Source organism: Pangasianodon hypophthalmus, chromosome 19 (assembly GCF_027358585.1).
Source record: "Pangasianodon hypophthalmus isolate fPanHyp1 chromosome 19, fPanHyp1.pri, whole genome shotgun sequence".
Classification (NCBI taxonomy): Eukaryota; Metazoa; Chordata; class Actinopteri; order Siluriformes; family Pangasiidae; genus Pangasianodon; species Pangasianodon hypophthalmus.
In genome coordinates, this window is record NC_069728.1 from 9601126 (window position 1) to 9621408 (window position 20283).

A 20283-nucleotide genomic window follows, 5' to 3' on the forward strand; every position below is an offset into this window, starting at 1 on the left:
TGCTCACAGAAATGGATGGACGGGCTGAAATCAGTCATTCACAACTTCAAGGCAAACAACGTGTGTCCAATGACTTGCCTTAAGAAGCAGTAAGTAGGCACTCAGCCGCGAACACACACAAAGCACTCAGGATTGTTACCATCCTAAATATACAGCTTTTAGTGGGATTTCTGTGTCTGAAAGTCTCTTTGCAATAATGTGAAAATCAATAAATGAAAGAGTTGTATAATTTGGACAAGGAGAAATAGCAGTAGAATCAGAATTTTATTTGCCAAGTACAAACGTGCAAGGAGTATGTCTTGGTGTTGGTGTCAGTAACAGAAAGCACAATTCACACAATATATAAAATGTATTGTACACGGTATATCATACACAATATACAACGAATTACAATATACAGTAATTTGCAGTTACAATTCAGACAGTAATTTAGATGCATGAAAAAGAAGTTACATTATCAACTTGCAAATCCAGGCTCATGGTTGGTTTTTTAATTGACTTGCATTGACACTACTTATGTTTGTTAGTTCAGCATTTCACATGTAATATTTGATGTGTACCAGTTTAGTCAACATTTTACAGTCATGGAACATGAAAAAAAATAAGTCTGAGCAATAGTCATCTGGTTATGTCAGATTTCATTGTTATTGGACGCTTTTTTTTTGTCCCTTACCTTTCTTAACATTTAAGATCAGCATCATGTGACATATGAACATCACAAACATGTGACATATGAACAGCTCTTTAAAGGAAAATCCACCCTGAATGACTTTATAATTAACATGTGATCTTCAGTGGCATCCAAGATTTATTTCGTAATAAAATAGAGTTAATCTTCTTTCATCTGCCTATTTTCTTTTTTTTCCTCACCTATTTCCACCTAAAGAGAAAAGAAGGTCTTGGACTTTTGTTTTAGGAGCTAACAGTGAGACCTGACCTTGACTAACACATGACTGAGATTGTTTCATTTTTTTTAAAAATGTCCCCTTGTGATGTCAGTGCAGCAGACAACTGCTAACCTTTTACAGGAATAATGAAAATATAATGCTAGCCAACACACTAACGCCAGAATTGCCAATATCTATATCTATATATATATATCTATCTATCTATCTATCTCTCTCTCTCTCTCTCTCTCTCTCTCTATATATATATATATATATATATATATATATATATATATATATATATATATACAAAATGCGCTTTAGGGTGGAGTTTTTTCTTTTAATATAACAATACTAAGGTATTAAACTTATTCTAAACTGTGAATAGCATTCTATTTTTTTCTAAGTAGTTTATGGTCTCCCACTAATGTAGAATTGGATAAAGATCTACTCTTGGCCTTTTTGAGAGCTCTTCTGGAAAGATAGTCTAGCTGTGCCCAGGCTGCAGACATTGACTAATTTGATCAGATCATCTAGAGATGAGACAAATGTGAAAACCATTAATGCCTTTCCATTCAGACAGCAAAATTTAAAAAAAAGCTTTTAGTCTTCAAATGAACACCTAACTACGTAAACGAGACAAGATGTACCCACTGAGTCGTGACATTGTTTTTAAATCCTTTTTTAGTTGGATGAGACTGAGCTTTCTGACCAATGTCAATGGGAAAATCCCAGTCCGAGGGTAAGTCCTTTTAGCCATATATCTGTATGCTATGGGCTGGCTCATTCATCACCACTGATTGTGTTTATATTACAAGAGTTTTAGTCACTAAAGTGATTAAGCACATGAAATGAAACAGGTCTCATGGTGGATCTCATCCTGTTTTTTTTCCCTGCAGCATCACAAGGACTTTCGGCTCGGGCAAAACTGAGAAAGGAATATTCCAGGCCTTGAAGGAGCTCGGCCTCCCCAGTGGGAAGGTAGTTTTTCTTCTTTATTGCTCTTAACAAACGACTGCTGGCTACTGTCACATCTACAGACTGTATTTAAAGTTTGTATACATTTTTCTCTATTGCATTGTAGACCCAAACATTATGGAGCGTTATTACTTCTGTAAAGATTGTGAGCATAACAGCTTTGTCTGTTTTTTTTCCCCCTACAGAATGACGAAATTGACCATTCTGTATTCACCTTTGACATCTTCTATGCGCTCACTCAGAAAATATGCCCGCGCACAGATATTGAGGAGCTCTTCAAAAAGATGTAAGTCCCAAACGAAAAACACAAGAACGCTTGTCGTGGTTTGTGTAGATTTTCACTGCCAAGTCAAATACGTTCCCCATTCTGTAACGCACTGTGGTGGTGTTATACAGGTGTCACCTTATTTACGTTTAAAGTGTCAGTTTGTATTGATGCCTGTGATGTTCAGGACTAGATGTTTTAATTAGATGCTGTAATTGAACTTCTCTGTATTTAAACACTAGGCATTAAGGTTGAATGTCTTTGCTATGCTAACTCCCTTAAAGGAACCTAACCTGCTTCAACAGTTCAAAATTAATCTTTAATGTTTCAACTAACATATGTAAAACAAATAAACGTTTAAAAACATGTATTAATGCTCTGAAAGCTATGTTGAGTGTATAGTGCGTTGTGATGACTAATCCTCTCTTCATTCGTTGTTCATTTTTATGTAACAGATTTCTTTTAATTAATTTCTTTGCAGCAATGGGGACAAAAGTGATTATTTAACAGTAGACCAGTTAGTCAGCTTTCTGAATGAAGTAAGCTCTTTATCATTCATTAACTTCTCTGTGTGGTTGCTTACCCAGCTTTCCCTGCTTCTTCATTTCCTCCCCGCCAATCCTGTCAACCTGTCTTGTGTAGCCATGGCTACCATCAGGGCTGGGCTGCTCCATTGTTCCAGATGCTGCCTTTGCTTTCTGTCTCTGTGTTTGCTTACTCCCTGGCTGCATATGCATGCATTTTTGTATCCATGTCTCTGCAAATGCTTTAGCCCTTTTACCCCTGAGTGTGCCTGAAATGGGTTACCCTAGATACGGGTCACTGGCAGTGTCAAATTTGCTTTGAGTAGTACTGTATAACCTGACCTGCTTCTTCCAGTCGCTGCCTGTGTTAAGTGTTGGCTCTGCTTTTCCATGTCAACCACCACCCAATGTTCCTGTACCAGTACCCACCTGGCAGTTTGATAAATCTAGCTCTCCAATTAGGTAGAATATTTATGCCATTCTTGTAGTATGTACATAAATAGCTTTTTTTTTAAGGTTGTAGATGAGCTTAATGACTCGTGAAGCAGGCTATGATGATGTTCTGACGCTCGAGAGGGCCATGCTAATAAGACTGCACTATGCTGTATGTAGAACCAGCGGGACCCTCGGCTGAACGAGATCCTCTTCCCCTTCTACGACCCTAAACGTGTCATGCAAATCATCGAGAAGTACGAGAGAGATGAGGACCTTAAGAAGAAAGGTGACTGCTTCAATCACAGCAAGAAAAGCTGAAGGAGACTGTAAAATATACACACACGATCTAACATGGCATGAAACATGGCACGTTTGCTCATAAAGTGATTATATGCTCCCATCTTGTGGCGAACTCAAGTATTACAAACTATGACCTTATAGAAGTGTGTGTAGTGGTGAATAGTGAAATAAAAAATAATAATAAATGCAGATAAATGAAGAACTTCAGCCTTTTTCCCTGCTCGAATGCCTCCCCACTCCAGGCCGTATGTCCAGCGATGGTTTCTGCCGGTACCTGATGTCAGATGAGAACGCTCCTGTGTTTCTGGACCGCCTGGACCTGTGTCAGGACATGGACCAGCCACTAGCACACTACTTTATCAGCTCCTCACACAACACATACCTGACAGGCAGACAGTTTGGGGGCAAATCGTCTGTGGAAATGTACCGACAGGTTCTGCTTTCTGGATGCAGGTAAACACCAGTGTGTTTGTACAGATATCAATATTTAACTTTCATCTAACAATTTACATGACCTTTTATCGCAATTTAATTATATTACATAGTATTGTATTGAACGCTACTGTATTATCTGCATTATGCAGCCATTTATTAAAAAAAGCTACAGCAATTTCATTCAGTACACAATTCAACATCACTTCTAGCACTCTGTGCACAACATCACAATAAGTTTCTCAGCTGAGATAAAAACTGAATTTTTAGACAGGATTAGCTTTATAAAGATTAGCTATTAACATAATAAGCAAACTGTTAGTTATATATTTAGGAATTTACAGATGCTACATGTCACATTTCTTTATGTAAGCTACACAGCATCACAATGTAAGGTTCAATCATGATTGCAATGTTTGCCTTTGCAAACCGATATCACAGAAGACTGCACAATATGCAAATGAGCACTTAACATACCAGTTTGTCCAATGCAGGCAGATCTTTAATTATAACATGTAGTAGACACTCTGGTTTGTTTTGATACATCACAGTTACAGTGTGTATAATTAACATGAGCTTTTTTTTTTTTTGCCAAAGCCTGTACAGTCTTAGAAGAAGAGATCTTCAAGGGGTTCTTTGTGTATTAAAAGTCTATACCCTGCAATGGTTCCACTTCAGAACCCTTTCTGATAGGGAAGCTGTTGTAGGATTCGATATAGAACCTCTAACGGATACCCCAGTAGGACAACTGAAGAATCTGTAAAGGCTCCAGATTTTTTTCATTTTTTTGTAACGGTGCTTTCAACCTATCAGACTCTGTGGATTCTGAATCAGAGCGAATTCCTTTTGCTATTTACTTGAGTTTGGTTTCACACTGCACAGAATTAAGAGATCCAAAAAGCGAAAGGCTGAGGGCCGTGTACAGCTTAAAACCTACTCATAAAACTCGTAAAAAAGGTAAACAAACCAAGTGGCAAACTGCTGCACACTTCTAGCGGAACAATGTCATGGTTCACTTTCTCACTGCAATCTTCAATCTTCAAGACAGACAGAACAACTGTCCTCCAGTTGTTCTTGGAATTTGCATGTGGTAAATTCTGCTGAAAAAGTTGCTTGGTGGCGAGCAAGCAAGTAGCATGACTGTGCTAGCTACACCAATAACAACAGCAGAGAAATTATGGGATGGCCTTTATATTTTGGCCCAAAAAAGGAAACCTGGCAGCTATCCTTAAGTTTCTTCTGAATTGTATAACCTTGGAAGTAAAATGAGACATCTTGAAAGAAAATGCTCGCTACCCAGGGAGCTACCTTTCACATGATACTCAGTGGTAGTGACAGTATTGTGAAGTGTCCATGGTAACAGTGGGCGCATATTGGTTATTGATTGGTTATGGCTTAATTGTGTATCATAAGCCTAGGGTGAAGCAATGTACTCTGTGTTTTTTTTTTTTTTTTTTTTTGTTTTTTGTAATCCCTGTTTAATGCTTGCGTGTGTGCTCAGGTGTGTGGAGCTAGACTGCTGGGACGGAAAAGGAGAGGATCAAGAACCCATTATTACCCACGGGAAGGCCATGTGTACTGACATTCTGTTCAAAGTGAGAAAACACACACACACAGAGCACACTCCCATCTCAAGCTTTAAACAATGCAGGAAGTAACTACTTTTTAGCTGTAATTATTATTATAGAAACATAATTACAGGGCTGCTTTAATTTTTTAATCTGAATTGTAGCTAAATAAAGTACAAGAACAGGGCCAATATACAAGGCAAATATAGCTGCAATTACTGAGGTATGAGGCTGTTCAACATCAGATTTATTACTGTTTACTCCAGATAAAGGGCATCAGGGTGTGGGCTAATCGTATTCTGCTTGAATAAATAAAGGATAATAAATACTTTGGGTAATTCATCTTCAGCTTGCCTTTGTACTATTTACAGGATGTAATTCTGGCTATTAAAGAGACAGCTTTTGTGACATCGGACTATCCTGTTATTCTTTCATTCGAAAACCACTGCAGGTAAGTTTAGCACAAAAAATTTGCACTCAAGTCTCCATCAGTCAACAGTCAATAACTTCAACAAAATAGTCTTCATGTGAAAACTGTAATGAATTTCTTGGTTACATAATTGCACGTTTTGTCCATGTAGTACACAGTTATAGAAGGGAATTATTTATAATTGCACTATCCGTCACCCAGACGAGGATGGGTTCCCTTTTGAGTCTGGTTCCTCTTAAGGTTTCTTCATGTCGTCTCAAGGAGTTTTTCCTTGCCACTGTCGCCTCTGGCTTGCTTATTAGGGATAAATTCATAAATTTAAAATGTATATCCTGAATATGTGTATTTCTGTAAAGCTGCTTTGTGGCAATGTCCATTGTTAAAAGTGCTATAGAAACAAAATTGAATTGAATTTAACCCAAATATTTTATCAGTTTCAGGGAGATTATGTAAGCTAAGTACAGTTCTGAGTGTATCTCCATGAACCATATAGGATATGATGCTTTTATTCCCCTCAGATTTGCGTTTAACTGAATTTTCTGTTGTCTGTTCAATGACGCATGTTGTGATGTTTCAGTAAAACTCAGCAGTATAAGATGGCAAAGTACTGTGAGGATATCTTCGGAGACCTGTTACTCAAACAGCCACTGGAGGGCTTCCCAGTACGTGATCTTCCGAATCAGCACTCACACACGATCTATCAAAGACCTAGAGTGTGTGCCATGGTACATTTATAGAACATTTATTAGGGCTCTACATTGGAGGTATTAAGCATAAGACTTTGCTAATGATGACAAAAAAGTAGTTTACATTTTTAGTTCATCTTTTTAGTGTAAATTTTAATGTAAATAAGTTCTCAAATGAAAATAATTTACTATTTTTTATAATTTATGATTTATAAATCTGTTATTCATTTTTGCATTAATGTCTTTTTAAAATTTTTAAATGCTATAATTGCTAAAGTCCTATGAAAATCCTGGGCATTCTAATTTAGCCAAGATGCCTGTAGACTTTCGGTTTCCTGCAAGAACCTTTCTATCCATTACAAAAGTATATTGAATATTAGGACACTTGCTAGAATGTGTCCCTGATGAACATTTGGATATTTTTATTTTATCGTGTTTGTCAGGATGGGTTAAAGTAAATGATCATGTGTACAGTATAAATTACTTTTTTCTGGTCTTTCTCTTTAGATTGAGTCTGGGCGCTCCCTACCTTCTCCAAACGACCTCAAAAGAAAAATCCTCATAAAAAACAAGCGCTTAAAGCCAGAAGTGGAACAGAGTACGTACCAGTGTGTTTTTGAACTTGTATTTTGATATTGTTTAAAAACTGTTTTTTTTTTAATTTATTTATTTTATTTTTTTTTATTTCTGGTGTTTTGGTAGAAACTTTGTATTCTACTCTATGTCCACTTGGATACACTTGCATCAGTTCAAGATGTCTGTAGTGAAACAACTCCCACACTTTGTATCTTTCCGTATGTTTGTGTTGATGGTATTGCCAACAGCAAAAAAAAAAAAAACTGATTGACCGTGCATGTGTGCATGTGGGTGTGCGTGTGCGCGTGTGCATATGTGTGAAACAGAGCAACTGGAGTCGTTTAAGAGACACATGGAGGCGGGAGAGATGAGTGTACAGGCAGGAGAGGATGAAAATGAAGAAGACATAGAGAACGGTGAGCTACTGCACAATACAGCAGTCAATTACTCTGTAAATCTCTGAGACTGCAGACTGACTTTGCACTGTAATTCACATATACACACACTTCAGAAGGCCAGCGTTTAATTCTTATTTTCCATACTTTTAGCTGTGTAGTAATGTATTATTCAAGGAATAAAACGTAACAGTTCACAATAAATTTAATGAAAAATAATCCATGGAGTGATGTGGCCCGGCCTGAAGCAGAGTTGATTATTTTCCAGGCAGAGCATGCCCAAATATTTTATTCCACTTGTACCACATATCACTTTGTATCTGATTGTTACATCAAATTTTATGAAATGTCAGAGAAACAAGTTTGTGGTATCACTTATGTTATAGAAGCTATAAACAGTTGTTTTATCACCAGCTTCTCTCTTTTTTTTATATTTTGAACTCAAGACCCTCCATCCTAATGGCTTTTCTGTGTGGGAAAACGTAAAAAAGTTACAGGTTTACCTCTGACCGTTACAAATCACTGACACTGGAGACTCCTTCCATAAATTATAAACATCCCTCAAAAAACTTAGCCATACAAATGATTACACACACATTTTACTCAATTTATATGAAGCATATACAATACCTGTGCAAGTTGTTACTATAGAAACAATAATATTAGAACGAGCAGATTGATATAAAGCTGTGTTTGGAATTACAGTCGAAACTACCGTCAGAGCTGCCGTTATAGAAAATTAATCAGCACCTTCTGACCAATAAGAATTGAGAGTTCAACAGTGTTGTAGTATAATGCCATTCACTACAGAAATATTAAACTGTATACTTAAAAGTCAATACAGATTTTTCACTTTCTCAACAGCAGACGGTAAAGACATCAACTCAGAGACAAAAACCCGCAACATCTCCTCAGAAGAGCCCAGTGAACAAGACACGCATGAAAACAGTGTCAAGAAGGACAAGGTGGGCTTCTTTTTGGATATCCTTACCTAATCACTGGGTGTAAGCGAAGATTATTTGAATCCTGTCTTTCCTCTTAACGGTCTTTCCTCAGCTTCCTGATGATGAGACCACAGAGGCTTCAGAGGCAACAGAAGCAGATGCAACTGATGTGTCAGAGGCTTCGGATCTTGATAACAAGAAGAAGGTTGAATGTTTCAGCTTTTTCACTGCTGTTTATAGACGAAAATTCAGTGGATATGAAACATCTACACAGCGCTCCTTTTATAAAGGCAGGTTTTAGTGAAGTAAAAGAATGATACTAAGATAAATCATGTCAGATCTTTTTTCACCTTTAATGTTCAATTACAAAGTATACAAATAAAGTGAAAAATCAGAAACTTTTATAGGGTAAGAAAAAAGAAAAATAAAAAAACTTATAATAACATAGTTGCATAAGTGTGCGCACCCCTAAACTAATACATTGTTGAAGCAGCTTTTGATTTTATTACACCACTTAGTCTTTTTGGCTAAGAGTCTGTCAGCATGGCACATCTTGACTTGACAATATTTTCTCACCCTTTGTTCCAAAAACATTCTAGATCTGTCAAATTGTAAGGGCATCTCGTGTGCACAGCCCGCTTCAGGTCACCCCACAGATTTTTAGATGGATTCAGGTCTGGGCTTTGGCTAGGTCATTCAAAAACATTGATCTTCTTTTTGGTAAGCCATTCCTTTGTTGATTTGGATGTATGCTTTGGGTCACTGTTGTGCTGAAAGGTGAAATTCCTTTTCATCTTCAGCTTACCAGCATACACCTGAAGGTTTTCACTAAAATCAGCTGGTATTCGTAGCAATACATGATTTCCTCCATCTTGATAAAAGCCCTAAAGCCTGATGCTGCCACCACCATGTTTCACCGTGGTTGTGGTGTTCTTTTGTTGATGGCAACTAGGTTATTGGAACTTTTTTATTTTTCCTATTTTTCCCTAAAATGTTTCTGATTGTTTTTCACTTAATTTTTATACATTGTAATTTCACATAGAGGCTGGGAAAAGTTCTGACATGATTTATCTTTAATTTAATTTTTTTCATGACAAAAACTTGCCATTTTAACAGGGGTGTGTAGACTTGTTATATCCACTGTATATAATGACACGATAACATTTTATTAGAGGCGATGCTCATAGGGCTGCATAACATGTAAATAAGCCCTGGCACGGACAATAAACAACACTTACGTAGAGGTGTGTGTGTGTGTGTGTGTGTAGCACTCTTAAGTACTAGCACTTACTCCAGCCCTCATGTTGAGCTATGCCTCCTTTGTCCTACTACTGTGTTGCACTGGTTTCTGGGTAATTGGTGGAAACTTCTGTGCTCGGATTGTATTCTGCTTCAAAGTCACTTTGGCTAAAACCATCTGCGAAATAAATAAATATAAATGTGCTTTGCCTTAGGGTGTGGATACGGCAGAGGATGCGGATGCTGAACAGCAGCTAATTGCTTCATATAAGTATGAAGGAGCCACAACCAACATCCACCCTTATCTTTCTGCCATGGTGAACTACGCCCAGCCGGTCAAGTTCCAGAGCTTTGAGATTGCAGAGGGTAAAAATGAACCAAAAAAGACTTAATAACTGTTTAGTTATTAATTATTGTATTATTATGTTTTTAATTATTATAGTCATATTAGTAGATTATCTTTTTACTGGGGATAGCTCATCTCATTTTTAAATTCTCTTCTGTTGGCTTTTTTCAGAGAAAAATATCCATCACAACATGTCGTCCTTTAATGAGTCTGTTGGTCTCGGCTACCTAAAAACCAACGCCATTGAGTTCGTGAAGTATCCTTTTGCTTCGAAAAGTGTGATTTCTACAAAGGACATGGATGCTAATTTACTTACTTAAGCAGCATTCCAAAACAGACTCATCTTTTAAATTTAATTCTACACAATTCTTAATTTTTATTGACTGCTAGAAAATAAAGAGGAAACCTGTAGACAGCAAAATAATGAAATCCATTGTATCCATTGTAATGAAATCAATTTATCCTTAATTCTTTATAGTAAGGCCATTTTAGTTCTTTCTCTGGCCAAGCAAATCAAATAGGCTTTTTTACTCTCGTGTTTAAACCCATAAGGCCTCTCTTTAAAGCTTGTTTTGAAACAAGCTTGTTCTTCTCTAGCTGCCAATCTCTCCATTGGGAATACTGCTCAGACCCCTGTTGTTCTGGATTATAAATAACTCTTCTGCCCATTTGCATGCATCTCCCTATGTGCTTTTTCCTCATTGGCCAATGTACAGCTACAACAAGCGTCAGATGAGCCGGATCTACCCCAAAGGAGGCCGTGTGGACTCCAGTAATTACATGCCTCAGATCTTTTGGAACGCTGGGTGCCAGATGGTGTCTCTGAACTTTCAGACTCCAGGTACGGTTCCGCCCCGGGGCACTGCCACAGCACCCCCCACTACTGAACGAGCATGAACACAACATATACTGTTATGAAACATGGCCAATGAATGTGCATGTTTCATCTAGCTGTACAAATACACAAAATATCTGAGAAGAATGAGAGATGAAATGCAGTCTTGTGAAGAGCTTCAGATATCACACATTCTTAATATATTCATTTATATTATCTCAAAATATCAGTAGATACATTGGTTCAGCGACATTATTTATACATAAAGAAACGCATAAAGTAAGTAAACAAATACATCGCCAGTCTAGCCTAAGGCATTATACTTGACGCATAACAAAGTAGGCAGGCTGCATCATTTACATTTTCATCTGTGTACATTTTGTACATCTGGAGGATTACAATCATCTCTAGAATTATTAGCACCATGATTAAAATGGGTTATGGAAAAATGTCTCGTTTATTAATTTAATCTCTCACTGAAAATATGACAGACATTTAATGTTTAATTGAAGTAAATTTATTCTAAGAAAATGAATGTCAAAAATATATTTTTAACAAACTCATGTTATATTCTATTTTTTTTACTGTTAAGTGGTTATCCGTGACTTGCTGTTTCACTAGGCTATAAATATGAGGTGACAGAGACCAAATTTCCTTTGTCAATATGGAGAAGATCAGAGAATACACAAATGTGTATCAACCTTCATAAAATCAGACAACAGCTACAAAATAGCTACACACATGTACATACCCATATCCACTGTTGGAACTATAATTAAGCATCTATATAAAAGAATTTGGTATCTTGGTGTCACCAACTCTTCAACTCTACAATTAGACATATCCATTCCATTCCAATAAACTATTTGGACGGCATGCCAGAAGAAAGCCTTTTCTTTCATCCAACCACAAATGTAAACATCTGTTTAGAGTTTTCTAGACACTGACTGCAACCAGGTTCCAGGTTCTATAGTCAGATGAGCCAAAAAATAGAGCTCTTTGGCAGCAAACACTTGAGTATGTTCAGCATAAAAGATGGATGGTTATACATCCCATCCCATATATATCCCATTGTTAAGTATTGTGGAGGATCTGTAGGATCTGTGGGGCTGTTTTTCCTCCAAAGGCCCTGGGAACCGTGTTAGCATACATGACGTCATGGACTCCATAACGTACCAGGAGATTTTAAATGAAAATATCTGCCTCGGACAAGAAGCTAAACCTTCTCTCCTATTTTAAGTGTGAGGTTAAGTAACCACGAAGACATTTTTTTGTAACGTTTATTCCCTGACTTAACTAAGGGTGCCAATAGTTCTGGAGCTGACTGTAAAAGCAGTGCTAAAATTTGCAGACATGTAGAATTAATTTGCAAATCATGCAACACCAGCCACTGCACAAACTCAGCATATGTGGTGCATCCAACTATACGCATAGTTAACATCTAACATTATTAATGGAAAGACTATGCAACTATGACTATAGTGGTTTAAATGAGCCAAGAGAGGCTGAATAAACACACAGCTAGCCATAGCATGCCAAAAGACACCGTACATGAGGGAGCATGTTGTTTCAGCAGATGCTGCCCTGTGGAAGGACATATGGCTCCTGTGAAGCTGCTGAATTCTGAACTGATGGAAAAAGAAAGAATGAAGGAGGCGCCAAGAGAGAAAAACTAGGAAGAAGATTAATCTCTGTTGAATCCACAGAGAGCAGGCAGTGCCTGTGGAAACTAACATTTCGCACAAGTTCAATAGTATTTCTTGGATCTGAGAAGATAGAATTTCAAAATACGGCTTTTAATGGAGAATACCACACAGCTTTGTGATTCATGCAGGCAGGGTGATTCTGCATTACTGATTTTATGCTACATTCAGGTGCACAGATGGTAATTTAGTAAATACAGCTTTTCTACTTTAGATGCTTGTTGGAAGATATTCCCAAAAACCATACTCATAAATCTCATAAATCTTCCTGCTTGGCATACAATTTTTAAATGGGAAATTTAAATTCAAATTCAAAACTCAAATTCAGCATGACTTGTAAAAACATAATGAAAGATAGTGTTTAATGAGGTTTTACAGTATAACTATCCCAGGCTACATTGCTGTTGAATACTAGTCCTAGGAAATTTGTGTTAGCAGAACTAAGAGTGGGAAGAGAATGCTTATTATGGCTTTCCTCATTTCTGTTTGTCTGCAGATTTGGCTATGCAGCTGAACCAGGGGAAGTTCGAGTACAACGGTGCGTGTGGGTGAGTGTAGCGCCCTCGTCATGGCAAAACTCATCAATTAAAGTGTGTCACATCCCATTAGCTGTAGCCAAGGGCGGACCATATCCACAATCCGCATTAGCACAAATGAGCGCTTGCTAAATGTCGGGCCTCGCACACACCCGGCCGTTCGCTGCACGGAGATCCTCCATCCACAGTGGCTGCCTGGGGGAACAACACTCTCTCAGGATTACAGCCCACTGTGTGTCAGAGTTACGTGCTGTTCTGCCGAGCCTCATTTTCCTCTGCACTGCAGAAATGTTGAGAAGAGCGCCCATCATTAGGAACAACATGATTGTTTTGTGTGTGTGTGTGTGTGTGCGTTCTTGTGTTTGATGATTCATGGGGTTTATAATGGGAAAATCTCCACTCATTAATCTTCTTCCAAGCAATTAATCTGACAAATAATTACCACCTGCCTTAAATGGTTGTTCAGCCTGTCAGCCCTGTAAAAATGGTAGCTTTGATTTTTACTATGATTTTATGAAATATTTTATGGAATTGTATTGTATATTCGTTAGTAAAACACTTCAACAGAATAATGGTCTACGTCAGGGTTTTTCAAATCTTAGGGACCACTTCCAGTGTAAACAATTGCCAAGGACCCCAGGTTTGTATGAATATAATCCAATTAAGTAAGGCGTAACACACAATGGGGCATGCGGTTAAAGGAAAATAATCAGCAAGTTGCTACTATAGAAAGCATATTAGAAGAGCAGATTAATTACCTACTGTCTGAGCAGTGCTGTTATAGAAAATTAATCAATAAAACATTCAACAGCACTGTGATATAATCAATATTAATCCCTTTAGGAAAACATGTATAATCATCATATTTAAGCTATAAGAGCTTTTTGTAATTGATCTTTCCACCTACAGAACCCTAGCCAGTTATACAGTGTTGTAATGTACACTCACAGAGCACTTTATTAGGAACACTATACTAATACTGGGCCTCCTTTTGCTCTCAGAACAGCCCCAATTCTTCGTGGCATGGATTCCACAAGATGTTGTGAACATTCCTTTGAGATGTCTGTGCTAACATGATTGCATCATGAAATTCCTGCATAATTTTCAGGTGCACTTCCATGCTGTGAATCTCCCATCCTACCACATCTCAAAGGTGTTTTACTGGATTCAGATCCTCTGACTGGGAAGGCCACTGATCTTATTAGATCATTGTGTGAAGGAGTAGGTCTATAGGTGTTCCTAATAAAGTGCTCTTTGAGTGTACATACAGTACAATTTTTGTCTTATATTATACTAGTTTCATTAATATGTGCCGTTAGATTGAAGATTACATTAATTACATTGGTTTTTTATATACTGACTAAATGTTACTGATTAAACCCATTCCAATTTAAACTAGCCAGTTAGTCTATAACTAAGAACTAAATATACTGATATATAATAATGTTGATTGTGATGGCAATACCACAATATAATAAATTTTTTTATTATAATCTAGTTTTTCACTTAATATGCCTCTGACTGATAAAGGTAAAATGGCTAAAAGTGTAGTAAGAAAACCTAGATAGCCATCTTTTCAGCTAGAGCTGGTGTGTGTGTGTGTATATGTAGGTACCTGTTGAAGCCAGATTTCATGCGGCGATCTGACAGGATGTTTGACCCGTTCTCTGAGACGCCAGTGGACGGTGTCATCGCTGCCACCTGCAGTGTTCAGGTGAGAACTTCTGTCCTATAGAGGGCACTGTATACCTACAGTAAACTCTAACAGTCACTAAGCAATACTGATTGCCTGCTACTTGAGCTACGTACGTGTCTACATATCAGTTTATATTTATCTTTCATAACTGTTCTTGGATCAGATTTTACATCTTGTATCCATTCCTGATTCTGCTAACTGTTTTATATATTGTATATCTGTCTCTGTCAGGTGTTCTCAGGTCAGTTTTTATCTGATAAAAAGATTGGCACTTACGTAGAAGTGGACATGTACGGCCTTCCCACTGACACCATCCGCAAAGAGTTCCGCACCCGCATGGTGATGAACAACGGCCTGAACCCAGCCTACAACGAAGAGCCTTTCGTTTTCAGAAAGGTAGGCGATGACACACTCACAGAAGTGAAACAGGGAGACAAACACAGCAATATGTAATTATACTGAAATTCAATTAGCGTTACATAATCTAATTAAGCATCTCTTTTATCTGTGTAAAATGGGTTGGAGAGTGATCACACACAAAGGCCCTCGTAATAGCTGTATTTACAACTCAGATGTTGTAAAATATCACACTACAGCATTTTTGGCAGTATATATGAGAGCCCTCTGCCAGAATAATGATTCTGATGATACATTGTGCTTCATACTGTATGCTCCATGTTGTGTTAGTCTTCAAACAACAGCACACACAAAAATAACTGCTGCCTCATCAGCTTCCATGCATTCCTGTACAGCTCTACAGAACTACTATAGCATGTAATGTAGAACGACTTTCAAATTAATCTTAATAAGTAACGTGATCTTTAGTAGCGTTCAAAATTTATTTTGTAATGTAAGTCTATTTTTTTTGTTTGTTTAAACTTCATGTTTATTTTCACTTTGGTTTATGGTTTCCTACATATGGTTACCCACAATGCCATTCGATTACCTACTCGTAGTGGCACCAGTAGGAATTAACCTTCACAGCATCTCTACCTAAAGAGCCCAGCTCTCTCACCTACTCATCTCTACACTCTGCTCAAACAGATCAGGTTCCAAAGCTCCAAAGGTCATGCTGAAACTAATAATATTATGGATGTGTGTGGAACTGACGCAAACAGGGTCACAGCAAGGTCAAATGACTGACAGCTTTCCTTTAAAAGCTTCCTTCCTGTTTGAAGTCTGTATATATGTAAGGTGTTTCAGGCATACAAATTACTCACGAGAAGGACTAGACTTTTTGGCGGCAGAGGACTTTTTCCCCGTTGACACTGTTGGTGTTGAGTTTTACTTTTTTAAAAAAAAAAATAATTAGGAAATGTTGAATATCACTTTAATTAGCAGCATCCACATCAGTCCTGAGGTAATGAGACAGTAGCGGTAGCCATGGTTAAACATTTGACTTCTGATCAGAAGGCTGTGGGTTTAAATCCCAGCACTGCCAAGCTGCCACTGCTGGGGCCTTGGGCACGGCCCTTAACCCTCAACTGCTCAGTTGTTTAAAAAAATAAGAAATATTAGTCTCTCTGGATAAAGAAGGACCTCTGCCAAATACCATAAATGTAGGTAAAAAGTCACTTGCAGTATTTAAACTGTCTCTTCAATAAACTGATCATTGGTGGGAAATTAATAACGTTAATTGAGTCTGTTGGCCTGTTACTAATGAGTTTTCATTAGGTCTTTTTACAATTTTGAAAACTTTGTCTGCTGTAATAAGTGCAGCGTTTTAAGCACTTTTGACGATGTGATGGCACAGGATCATCACTGATATTTGATTAAAGATCTGATTAAAAATTTAATTGAATAAACTTATGTCTGTTTTACTATGGAATGCAATTATCCAAAAAACATGATCAAATTTCTGGCAATAGCACACTTAGCTAGCAAGGTTTTAGACATTTTTGAAAGTTTTAAAGTGCATCACATCCCATTAGCTGTAGCCAAGGGCGGACCACATCCACAGTCTGCATTAGCACAAATGAGCACTTGCTAAATGTCAGGCCTCACACACACCCGGTTATCCTCTGCATGGAGATCCTCCGTCTTCAGTGGCTGCCTGGGGGAACAACACTCTCTCAGGATTACAGCTCACTGCGTGTCAGAGTTACATGCTGTTCAAACTGAATTGATTAGACATGTTTGTTTCACTATGACATGCAACTGTCTAAAAACTTGATCAAATTCTGGGAAAATCAAACTTGGATAGAAAAGTTTCAACGTCTTTAGGCAGACTGACTATGTTTTCCTAAAGTAGAGCTGTCAAAGTATATTATTGCCAGAAACACTCATTTTGGTCAAAATATGACTTTTCGTAATTTTTTGTAAGAATTCAGCAGTACTGACTTCTGATGGGTTTTTACATCAGCCTCACACATTCTCAATATTACGCAACTATTAAATGTTTATTTGAATCCTGTTTGCTTCTCATTTGTGCAATATTGTTTTATATGAACTATGTAATTTCTTGATTGTTTCTTGCTTTGTGCTGCTTAACATTGCAGGATAGTTTTTCCAATAAAATAAGATGTGTTTATCAATTTATTTTCTTTTGTACACTTTCTTTGGACAAGTTTCCTTTAGGGAGAGTTACTCGTTTTTCTTTTTGTCTAGTTTGCCGAGTTTTTGCCTGATGAGTGAAACTACACCTGCTTCAGTATTAGAGGAGTGCAGAAACTTAGGATAAGGTGATGAAGAAATGTGTTGAAAACGAAACTGAAGTTCATGGACATAATGCAAACGAGTAAAGGAAATGAATCAGTATAATGCTTCCTTTTATCATAAGAGGAGCAGTGCCAGAGCTGTATGAGAGACGACAGAATAGAGGATGTGAGGATTGGAGAGGAAACAAAGCAGTGAAAAGCAGTGAAACAACAGGAATATGACAGAGCAGGAAGCTGGTATACAGCACAAATAAAATGAAATATGTGCTGCATTAACCAATCAATATCATTTGGTGATGTTTCAGAATGTAAGTCGTTTTGGGTAAACATTAACGCTATAATATGGCGTTTGGGTCAGTAATTGTATTTTAAGCATTTTTATTGGTTGAAAAAAATAGGGAGTGAGTGAACAAGGGACAGAGAGAAAGCAAGGCTATTATGCTGAGACCAGCAGAAAGGCAGAATCTCTCAACCATGACACTGAGACTCCAGCACAGGCCATAAATCACTGCTGCCGCAGTGCTGCCCCCTCTCTCTCTCTCCCTCTCTCTCTCTCTCTCTCTCTCTCTCACACACACACACAATCACACATTGACTGCTGTGACTGCCCTACACACATTCACGCACACCTATACAAGCCATCAGCACTGCTGTTATTTTCAGAGCACACTGCTGGTTTTAACACACACACACACGTGCGCACCTATCATTATTGCCATTATCCGACACCGCACACTCGTTCAACCAGCACAGTCAGAAAAGAACTACAAATGTTAAACACAGACACTGACTCACATAAGTGCTGAAAGTGCTGAAACCCCTCAGATATACTTTAAGGGAACACACTAATATTTACATTACCCATAAATACACACACATTCAAACAGCTATGAACACAACTACTAATCACCCTTCCACACACACACACACACACACACACACACCCATTTACACTCCTGTAATCAACTCTATGACTTGAACGCACCTGGATTATAGATGGCAAGGGGTCGTGTTTTCATTCAAGAGGATTTAATATTAAAATAACACAAAGTACTTTTATTTGACTCAAAGATTTTTAAAAAAATCATCAAAATTGCTTCTGCAATCAGACACTGCAGTGGTCTCCTTAGATGCTGAGAGGCATTTGATCACGTAGAAGTATAACATTTTGAGGTGCAGCAGTGGATTATATAATCTTTAATCTAATTGAGGGTTCATATAATCTACCCATTGCCAAAACCCTCTCATGTGATCATGCATGTGATCTCTGCTCTTCAGTCTTTGGCCTGGGATGTAACAGGACTGCCTCTTGTCACCACTGTTGTTGGCATTGGCCATTGAACCGCTGGCATTTCAGCTAATAATAATAATTAAAAAACAAGCAGTTTAGTGACTATTTTTTAAAGCAGATCTGTTGTGATTTATCCAGTCACAGGCTTTTATGTAAATTATTTAGCTGAAGTCCACTCAGAAGTCTGACCAGAGATATTAGGTCAACAATGGGAGTTTTCACAGACTTTCATATATTGTTCATTTTAACCTTTGCTGGTCTGTTTAATGACAACTGGATAGAAAAAATATGCATTTATTCTCCCAGGTTCAAATTCAAAATAGATAGTGTCTCATCTGTTCAGAATTCATGGTACTATCAAAAGTGGTAGCGAAGCACCACTACAAAAACATAACTTGGAATTGTCGTATTTATGGCCATAAACTATCATTGATTATAAAGTATTAAAAGGTAACTGTCTTCATTCAGTCTTTTTAGTTGCTTAACTGGACCTTTACAAATTTTAATTGGATACTGCTGTCATAGACGTTACATTACACAGTTGATCTGGCTGGTTTTGGCTTAGCCTGAAAAATCTAATCGATATTTTAGCTCCTTGTCAGGTTAAAAGATTATTTTAATACATCTTAGGCAATAGCCCCTGGTCCTTTTGTTGGCACAAATCTCAGTAAGCTGCCTGAGCTCAATTTTTCCCCTGCTGTTAAAAAGATATAGGATGACCCATCTTGTGAATGGGTAGGATAGACATTATAAAAATGGTATTTTTTTGTCCCAGGATACTCTATTTACTCCAAATAAGCCCCTTATATTTATGTATAAAAAAAATATATACAGACAGTTATACAGACATTTTTTAAGATTTATCTGGCACAAGAAAATCCCAGACTTAAGCTTTCCAAGCTTCAATTACCAGTTGAGAGAGGAGGACTGGTTTTTCCTCAATAATCTGCTGTATAACCGGGCATGCCATGCAACAATTTATTCAAAATGGTGTCAAGAGGGAGACTCAGGCAATAATATCAATTCTTGGTTTGCACAACAAACCTTCTCGGTTAAGCCCCCTCACTGAGAATGTGGACAAAAACCATACGAAAGATCAAATACAAAAATCTTCTTATTAACTTGATATTCCAAAGCAGCATTATATTGTGATTAATTTCAGATTAGACACATTTCAGATTACCATCCCCACTGACTAGTTGATCTAGTCAGCTATGGAGGAGCTGTTGTCTACAAAAAGCCAGCCAGAAAGGTTCATTTTAGTATTCTACTCTTTATTTTCTGGAGTAAATTGGCTTTAGAGAAGATTTTACATACAAAATAACCCATGTTGTATGATATCATTCTAGCTCAAAACGTATTTATTGTCTGAGAGGTTAGCTTGGTTAATTGGACTTAAGATAATGCTGATTTTAACTGCAAGTTTTTGCTGTATATTTAAGATGTGTAGAGTATGATTTTTAATGTATAGCTAAAACTATGACTTATATGATTTTATTTCATACTAAATGACATTCCAATTGTTTGAGTGTAGTATGAGTAAGGAATAAAACATGATGG

General features: G+C 37.5%; 1 protein-coding gene across 5 annotated transcripts in view; it reads left to right on the plus strand.

Annotated features, from left to right (window-relative positions):
* The window catches only part of LOC113545235 (1-phosphatidylinositol 4,5-bisphosphate phosphodiesterase beta-4), a 71495-nt gene that overhangs the window by 34138 nt on the left and 17074 nt on the right, over window positions 1–20283 (plus strand). For 2 of the 5 annotated variants that reach the window (XM_026944463.3, XM_026944465.3), the window contains exons 8-27: window positions 10–89; window positions 1576–1629; window positions 1787–1868; window positions 2051–2151; window positions 2612–2669; window positions 3267–3375; window positions 3632–3842; window positions 5323–5416; window positions 5761–5840; window positions 6397–6544; window positions 7013–7103; window positions 7408–7497; window positions 8341–8441; window positions 8533–8625; window positions 9875–10025; window positions 10177–10261; window positions 10722–10846; window positions 13040–13091; window positions 14691–14793; window positions 15007–15171. In XM_026944463.3, the coding sequence (XP_026800264.1) occupies window positions 10–89; window positions 1576–1629; window positions 1787–1868; window positions 2051–2151; window positions 2612–2669; window positions 3267–3375; window positions 3632–3842; window positions 5323–5416; window positions 5761–5840; window positions 6397–6544; window positions 7013–7103; window positions 7408–7497; window positions 8341–8441; window positions 8533–8625; window positions 9875–10025; window positions 10177–10261; window positions 10722–10846; window positions 13040–13091; window positions 14691–14793; window positions 15007–15171 (2073 nt within the window). The remainder of the gene's footprint in view (window positions 1–9; window positions 90–1575; window positions 1630–1786; window positions 1869–2050; window positions 2152–2611; window positions 2670–3266; window positions 3376–3631; window positions 3843–5322; window positions 5417–5760; window positions 5841–6396; window positions 6545–7012; window positions 7104–7407; window positions 7498–8340; window positions 8442–8532; window positions 8626–9874; window positions 10026–10176; window positions 10262–10721; window positions 10847–13039; window positions 13092–14690; window positions 14794–15006; window positions 15172–20283) is intronic. The other 3 variants (XM_026944466.3, XM_026944467.3, XM_026944464.3) reach the window with 2 other exon arrangements.